The 9,461-nt window shown below is 38.1% G+C and overlaps 1 protein-coding gene across 1 annotated transcript; it reads right to left on the minus strand.

The window, feature by feature from the left end:
* Positions 1–6,783: 6,783 nt before the first annotated feature.
* LOC146954561 (uncharacterized) lies at positions 6,784–9,461 on the minus strand. Its single transcript, XM_085745040.1, is given in 6 exon segments — positions 6,784–6,836; positions 7,946–8,249; positions 8,322–8,613; positions 8,703–8,827; positions 8,934–9,207; positions 9,313–9,461. Coding segments are annotated over 6 exon segments (1,197 nt in total).

The raw sequence follows: 9,461 nt of genomic DNA on the forward strand, positions 1-9,461 counted from the left end.
TACTAACTAATAGGGGCATGAAGTAGGCTTAACACCATTAATTATATACTAGAATTAAATTATTAGTGGAGGCACATGCCGACACAGGAAGAGCATATGTAGCAGTAGCTCCGCCACTTATTAACATATAAACCAATCATTGATATTATATGTATGTGTATAATAAATCACAGGTCGTGACTGTAATTTGTATGATGTTTGTTAACGATTTAATACGACAGCCAGTTAGTTTAATTTTTGTGATTTATTTAAGGGGGTTTTATGTTTAAAAACGGAGGTAGTGTAGCACTTTTTGTGCAACCGTCTTCATTTAAATCATGTCATTTTTTTTAACAAAACAAAGAATTATATTAAATAAAAGCGTTACCTCTAATTGGGTTGTAAAGATACTACTTCATCCGCGATTTACTATAAGATTCTTTAGAATCAATACTTTGTCCCTAAATAAATACCCCTCAATATAATTTCAAAAACACTAACTATTTGTTTACAAAAACACCCATATTTAAATTTGGGATATGCTAAAAAGTGCCTCAAGACACTTGTTTAGAAGTTTAAAAAGAAACTTTGTCTTAAGAATGATACATTCAATGTATTAAAACTTTAAAAAGTAATTTTTTCTACATAAAACTTATCAATTATTTATATTTTTGAATCCGTAACAGGACACTTGTTAGCAAGACCCTTTAAATTTAAAACACAAATGCATTTTCTTTCAACAGAAAAAAATTGTTGAAAAAAAAATACTTAAATAGATGGATAAATATGTAAAACTAAAAAATACTTAAATAGATGGATAAATATGTAAAACTAACAAAAAATTATCTTCAATTGTTACAATTGTTTAGGTCTTATCCATTTGTGTCTCTGAATATGGAGGAATAATAGAACACTCTCTTTTTAATACCTCACTTCTCACAAAATTGAAAATTAATTAATTGTGTGAAAGAGAGTATGTTTAACATTTTCTTTGCTATAAAGTTTTTTTTTGTCTAGTAGCATAGTGACTAAAACTCACACAATTAAATGTAAAAAAGTGGGGTCCAGACCCTGCATAAGTTATGCAATGTCTCTACCAACTGAGCTAAACTCGCAGAGACAGTATAAAGTTTTTATTTATAATGATTTATAAATGATTTTATTATACACCATCATTACTCGGCAACAATAGTTGAAGAAGATTTTATGTGATGATGCAATTAAGGCATTCAAAAAATGAATCCACTTAAAATCTCCAATACTATCGTCTAAACAATGAGTATTACTTTTCCCACCCTATGGCCTCCTCGCGCGCCCTACGCAAACTACAAACATACCCTCTGGATTATGTAATCCGAAATATAGGTAAAACCTCCGGATTATATAATCCGGACAGTTGCGAGGTATAAAAGGAACTTCACCCCCCATTTTTACAGTTTTACAGTTTCACTTCTCTCTCTCTCTCTCTCTCTCTCTCTCTCTCTCTCTCTCTCTCTCTCTCTACATTATCCCAAAATCCGGACACCAAAAATCTTGACCAAATTTGGAGTTTTCTTGCTCAAAAACACCGCATTTCAACCCTTGTCAAGCATCATGGAAGGTAAGTTCGATTTCTCTACACAAGCAAGTTCAATTAGTTCGTATTTTTTTTTTTTGAATTTCGTTCGAATGAAATCCCGATTTCGTTTTCCGGACTAGGTTGTTGCTTCTCCGGATTACGAAATCCGGAGTAACCCAGAACGTTGTTTTGTTTCTGTTTTGTGCTGTTTGATTGTTATTGTTGATTACCCTAATTTGAATGTTACAGAAGATTCAACATCAAATACCCGACGCGTAAGAGAGGCAGGGCATGCTTCCCATAGGAGAGAGCGTTCTCGACGGATGCAGGAGGAAGGTGGTCTTCGTCCGAGGCGTCGGGGTGGTAGAGGACGCCATGCTGACGTCGAGCCTGATGTCGAGCATCAACAGTATATGGAGTAGGAGCAGGAGCAGGCTGATGCTGATGTGGAATTGCAGCATATGGAGGAGCAGGAGCTTGAGGAGGAGCTACAGGGTATGGACCAGGAGATGGAAGATGCCGAGCCACAACAAAGGCGAAAGAAGAAGGAGAAGGTGGTGGACCCTGAGCCACTACAGGACTATCCCGGTGGCCCACACCAGACTGACCTGATGTGGGGGTATCATGTGCACGTGGCCAGGAAGGTGGCTGATGGCGTGGTATGCACTGTTAAACTCACCTTATATAAGATTTATATTTGGAACTGCCTGTTTATGTACTGTTTAAACTCACTTTATTAATTTTAAATATATGCAGTGGCGTGGAAAATTAAAATGCATCAACAACGGAAAGAAGATGGAGGCGATGCATGATGATGATACCAGACCTATCATGGCTGCACGGTGGTGGGAGAGCAGATTGCGTCGCACAGGCCTTGGTTGGCTCCAGGATACGAGCTACACGATTATTGATCATGGGCTGATATGTGCTTTCGTGGAGAGGTGGCACGAGGAGACTTCCAGCTTCCACCTTCCGTTTGGGGAGATGACGGTCACACTTGATGATGTGGCCGCTTTGCTGCATATCCCCATTGACGGCATGCTCCTATCCCACGGGTCCATAACACGGGACGAGGCAGTGGAATGGATGGTGGAGTACTTGGGGTCTGATATGGGTGATGCACTCAAAGAGATCGAGAAGACCAAAGGTGCACATTGCAGATTTAACTACTTGGAGAGGATATTCAAGGAGCGGTTGAAGGAGCAGAGGGATTTGGTGGAGGAGTATGGTGTGACTGAGGAGGTGGAGAGGTTGCGGGACCAGGCTGTCCGCATATATTTGCTGTACTCTGTGAGCATCACGATCTTCAGTGACAAAAGCCAGTGGAATGTCCATGTTGTCTACCTGAAGTACTTCAGAGACCTTGATATTTGTGCTGGTTTTTCGTGCGGAGCTGCGGCACTAACTCAGTTGTATAAGGAGCTCAACAATGCTGCACGTTGGAACACCAGTCAGGTGGCAGGATACCTGAGTTTGCTGCAGGTATAAATTAAGAACTATGTTTTATTTTTTTTTTAATTTAAGTGTATATGGTTTGTATATTTATATGTGGATGTCTTTGGTGCAGGCTTGGGTGTTTCATCACTTCATAGGTATGGCCAGCATGGATGTCTAGGAGGGATATGTGGAGAATTTGTATCCACGCGCGATGCTTTTTGTGCCACTGCATGGTTTAGGCACAGTGGACCAGTACAAGAGCTATCTAGATGCGCTGGATTTGACGAGGGTTGTCATGGCTCCATATGGAGAGCACCGTCAGACACGTCCATTTGAGCGGGTCAGCCTTTACTCTGGATGGCTGAGATGCGGAGAGCGCATGGTGAGATACCTGCCGGAGAGGGTGCTTCGCCAGTTTGGGTGGGTTCAGACCATACCGAGACATCCTGTTCAGAGTGCACCTGTTGATGTTAACTTGGCGGAGATCACAAACCGATTTCAGCGTGCACTTGATTATGCGCTGACACCTCAGGAGTTGGGACAGGTTGTAGTTCATGGTGTGGAGGTAGCAGATGGATACATCGACTGGTTTTACCAGGTGTCTCATCCACGCATGATTCTTACAGACATGCCGGTACCGGTGCCACAGCCACCAGAGCGTGAGGTCCTTGATGCCCGAGCTGCTCAAGATGATGGAGACCTTGCGTACTTACAGCTTAGCGGTAGGATGAGCCGCATCAGAGACCACATCTATGCTGTGATGAGAAGCGGTCTGGTGCCGAAAGGGAGTGAGGAATGGCAGCATTTGGAGGATGCCTTGAGAGAGGTGCATGATGCCAAAGTTTACCGTCGTCGGAAAGCTACTGAGGGTGGCAGGGGTGGTGGCAGAGGTGGTGGCAGAGGTGGTGGCAACGGTGGTAGCAGAGGTGTAGTTATTAGGGACTGATAATTTTATGTAATTTTATTGTTTGAATATTTTGGATAATTATGTTATGTACCATTTGGATAATTTTGATATTTTATTAAAGTTTAAAAATTATATTATGTTGTTAATTTTGATGTTATAATTTGATTTTCTGGTTTGCGTATGGTCAAAGGCCAAAAACATTGACTGAATTTGCTCTAAAACAGAGGCTCAGCCAAAACAGATGACTTCTGCCTCTGAACTGATGCACTCCGGATTATAAACCCCGGACATATTTAACGCTTTCCGGATTATATAATCCGGAACTGTCGTTCACCCCCCCCCCTTTTGTTGACTTTCAACGGGGTGATTTACATGTTTCGGATTATATAATCCGAAATATCTCTAACGTTTCGGATTATATAATCCGGACCACTATTTTTATAACTGGTATCATCAACCATCAGGGTGAATGGTGTCAAACTACACGAATAAATCCGGAATATGTATTCCGGAACTGGTTCGGAATAGATAATCCGGACGAAGGGTATTTTGGGAAAAAAATAGGGCACACAAGGAAAGGCATAGGGTGGGAAAAGTAACTCCCCTAAACAATGACGAGTATATACTACAAATATTCATGGGACAACTCAACTATAAAGCTTGGGTCCCCGAATGTGCTGTTAACAATGGTAATGCACAATACTCTTTTATAAGGTACATCTATGTCTATATTGTCTACACACTTTCGATGTGGGACTTTTGTTGAACTACAGTAATGGAATACACTTATACCTCTTCCTTCCTCTTTAATCGCTCCAAACATCCATTGGATAATAAATCATGACTATTCCAGCCATATGATATTAACGTTAAGTTTTTATTAAATGATGATAGAAGAAATAGTTTGAATGAGAAGTCATAAGATTCATATCGGATTTATTTATTTTATAAAAAAAGAAAACTGATTTTGAACTTACACCTTTTCAACAATGGTCATTTTCCAGCTTTACAATACCATGTCATTATTTAGTTATCAAATTTTAGACCAGGCTTAAAAAATCTCAATTTTTATTTTAGTCAAGTATGATTATTTTGATGTTGATGCTTCAAATATATTTGGAAGGTATCATGATTTTGAATAGAATCAGCAACTTTACACATCTATGTATATATCTTATGATTCTTGTGAATGAATGCCATTAATGGTTTGTGTAAAGATTGAAGTGTGTCGAGCAGAAATCAATACATTTGCTGTTAAATGCTAATTAATCTTTCACTTTGAATAAAGTGGGTAGCTGCCACTATTCTTCTCCTTATTTGACCCAATTTTGGATACAGTAGTTTTGGATAAAGTTCTGGAGTTCTTGTAGTTTCTTTCAATTAATTGATTAAAATTTGTAAATTTTCATATACATTTAAGCAACGGTTCGTATTTCGCTTCGGTACGTGGTACAAATTTGGGGACGCGGTTTGCAACTCTTGAAGAATTCGGCATGTGTGGGTTTATACATAGTCGGGTATGCTATTTTGGTTTGCGGTGATCGGCACTCTTTGAAAGCTTCTCTTTAACCAAAACTCGGGTTGTGAGGGTTAGTTTAAGGTTGGTTTAATTCATAACTCTATTGCCCAAGGGTCAACATATTATGATCTCTTTAACCAGAACTCTGATGCTGCCAGTTCTTCAAGGGTCAACAAATCATGCTTGCAAGAAGAATGAATGATGCCATTTGCCTTTTGTACACGACAGAAATGGAGTTATGAATTTGCAGAACCTGCCCATGTAGATTATAAGCACTATGAGAGGGATTTAAACCATAATACAGAGGTATTGAAAACATTGAGATATACTAATAGTCCCACATCAGATATTTAAGAAAAATGGAATGGAAACTATGTTATAAATAAAGGAGGAGCATATTCAACAGAGTCACACATATGGCTGCAATTATATTGATGACACATTTTTAGTTATCAAATGAACAAGATTAAATATAGTTTCAATTGTTTTAATTTTAGTTCATATTTGATCTTGTGCATTTGATGATCAAAAATGTGCCAGCCATATAATATAGTTTCAATTGTTTTAATTTTAGTTTAGTGATTGGTTCGTCAGTTCTTTCTTAAGTGATTTTCATGACGAATTTTCATGAACTGGTACTTGCGAACCTATTTGCGCTTCCACCGAATTGTGTGACTCTTATTTTCTCAAAACTAGCTATGGCTGCAATTGCATATTTGCATACAAGAATTCAACTTATATTTTTCATATGGCCGTAAACTATATGTCACTAAATAAATATCAATGAAATGCCGATTCTTCAATCATCCTAGACAATATTTTCTTGGACTTGAAAGATATGCCTCTCTGAATGTGTCAAGTTTCAACTCTTCATTACCTTGAAACTGGACAATCAAACTTTCTTAGCAATTGTTATATCCTTTTGCCTCCGTCACAACATAAGTCTGTTTTACTGAATGGTTTGTGACAAAATGAATCAACCGAAATGGTGTTATCGACATTACTCCAAGTCCCAACCTTAAGGGCTTTAAACAACTATAATGATAAAATGAACTCTTGTACTCTAATTTTCAGCCTGCACATAAATATATCTAAGAATGAAATAAAATAAAAAAAGTATTAATTAAAGTGAATAAAGAGTTAGAGGAAATAGACCTTTTCTAAACTTTCGATTGGGACATAAAAATAAAAGTCTTCGATTTAAAACTGGACCAAATTTATCCCTATAAAATCAAATTGCAAAGTGAGAGATTCCCATGCTTTATAAACACTACAAAAGCCATATCTCTAAGCAATGTGAGACTAAATTCACCCCTTCAACCCCAACACAATGAACGTGTTGGAGGTTGCAATGAAGATAATCCAATTGTTGCAATTAGGTGACTAAGGACGGACCTTAGTGAAGACGAAATTTCCAATATATGGCATTGTCATACCTAATGATACAATAAAATTAATAACTGTCAAAACAGAAGCTTCTCTTTACCATGAAGGACAATCCTCATATGAGTTTTCACCTCCTTATTGAAATGAACACTTGAAGATGGATCTCATTAACCTCTGTCCTATTCTTATCATAATAATATTTGTTATTTTCTTATTCCCACAACTTAAACATGTACTGGAAAAATACTTGTCATCAAATTGATTGGGCAAAAAGGACAAAGAAGAATAAATTAAAATTGCAAGGAAAAAGTAATCCACCCAAAAGTCAAGGACACAAGACAAAAGAAGCATCTAAGACAAATGAAATATGACTTCACTAAAGTAGAGCTTCAAAGTTCAAACACATATCCAACAAATTAACATAAGGGCAAATGAATATATAAAAGCATCTAATACTGAGTGCATAGTATTTCTGTAAGGACTAAAATAACTATTAAAATTAAGTAAGGACTAAACAAAAAAAATGCCTCAATTTTATAGGGACTAAAAACATAGTTAACCCAACAAAAAAAAGTCAGATGTGGCATTCATGTATGATTCACCGTTTGCTCAATCAGCAGCAATTAACAGCGAAGACCTATTTTCCTAACGAAAAAAACGTTGGGGACTAAAAATTTAATAAAATTTAAGTAGGGATTAATGTTGGAAACACGCCTATTTATAGGGACCTAAAACATAATTAACCTTATATAAAAAAAGCCTTAACTCTAATTAGATTGGAAAGTTATTACTTCATAGGTGACTAACTATCTCTTTAGAATCAATTCTTTTTCCCAAAATAGATCCTTTACAAAATTTCATATACATTAATTTATTTATAAATTAAATGAATCTTCTCCCTTAAAAAATTGTTGGAGAAATAATTATATAGATGGATCAATATTTTAAACTAATAAAAATTTATCTTCAATCCAAGGACACTTTGCTAACAAAACAAAAAAATTACACATAATAAGATCCTATGATATTGGAACATATATATATATATATATATATATATATATATATATATATATATATATATTTTGACCAAAACAAAGTTAACTATTATCATTAATCAACCAATGTTCAATACAAGAAGGATAATAATCAAAGATACGGTGACTAGCCCATGAACAGGCCGCCCTAGCTAAGCTATGAGCAACCATGTTCGCTCGTCTCCTAACAAACTTCACCTCGAAGTTGGAATGTAAAGATAACTGAAAAATAATACTAGAAACAATAGCATAAAATTCCGAATCACCATGGCCCGGAGACGATAGTGCTTGCACTAGAGTAGCTGAGTCGGACTCGAAGACAACCCGGTCCCATCTGTTCCCAACAGCAAAGTGAATGGCATCGAGTAAGGCTACCGCCTCCCCCTCCAAAACTGTCATATTTGCTCGTTGCCATTTCGTTTGAGCCTGAATGAATTGCCCACGGGAGTCTCTAACACAACACGCGAATGATGTAATATGTTGACGGTCATGAAACACGGCATCCACATTGCACTTTAACCACGTCTCACGCGGTTTCTCCCAAACTGAGTTGTTAGCTTGCACTATATTCTGCCCGTGTTGCACAACCGATGATGAGGGTTATTTATGAACCTCCTGCCATTGCTACCACGCATCTAGTGCTGTCCTCCCAATGCTTGTTGAAGTGTGATGAGCATCATTCCAAATGACGTCATTACGTGCAGCCCAAATTTGCCAAAGAAGTAAAGCCACCCGACCAGCAGCGTCTCGATTTTCGGAACAACATATGTCAAAAATAAAATCTGCCAAACTACTTGCAGTGCCAACTCGTGATTGCAGCACAGTCGAAAGCCCTGCCCAATACCAACTCTCACGCGCCACTGTACAACCCACAAAAGCATGCCAATCATCCTCAACAGTCGTATCACACCACGGACATAACACCTCAGATTGTACATGTCGTGATTGTAGTCGGAGACGCGTCGGAACACACCCCCTGCAGATCCTTCATAACAAATTACGTGCTTTATGAGGGGAGTTCACCTTCCAGATTCTATGCCATTCTCCTTCAACATGAAATCGTTCAGTATGTAACAACTCCATCATAGCCAGTTTATAACTAGTCTTAACAGTATACCTCCCACTACTTTCCATCATCCACGCTATTCTATCATTATGAACTTCCGCAAATAGTGGTGTGTCGAGAATAGCTTGCACCATACTATCTGGAAACAAAGATTCAAGCTTATCAATATCCCAAACCCGTTCCTCGTCAATTATCAAATCAGACACACGCAAACTATGGACACCACAACCTTGTGGGGATTGAATCCAGTTTCCATGAGTACCTCGAACCCATGGATCATTCATCACGCTGACCTGCTGCCCAGTTCCAATTGTCCATCTACATCCATATAAAAGTAACTGACGCGAATTCCAAATACTCCTCCAAGTAAAGCTCGGGTTATATCCGAGTTTAGCACCTGAAAAAGAAGAATGGGGAAAGTACCTCGATTTAAAGACTCTAGCAACCAGTGATTCAGGTTTAGACAGAAAGCTCCATCCTTGCTTAGCAACCATAGCGAGATTAAAAGCTTTGAAATTCCGAAACCCCATTCCACCAAATTCTTTGGGGCATGCCATGCGTTCCCATGCCAT

Source organism: Medicago sativa, chromosome 1 (genome assembly GCF_051527215.1).
Source record: "Medicago sativa cultivar Bolivia chromosome 1, Bolivia_mono, whole genome shotgun sequence".
NCBI classification, from domain to species: Eukaryota; Viridiplantae; Streptophyta; class Magnoliopsida; order Fabales; family Fabaceae; genus Medicago; species Medicago sativa.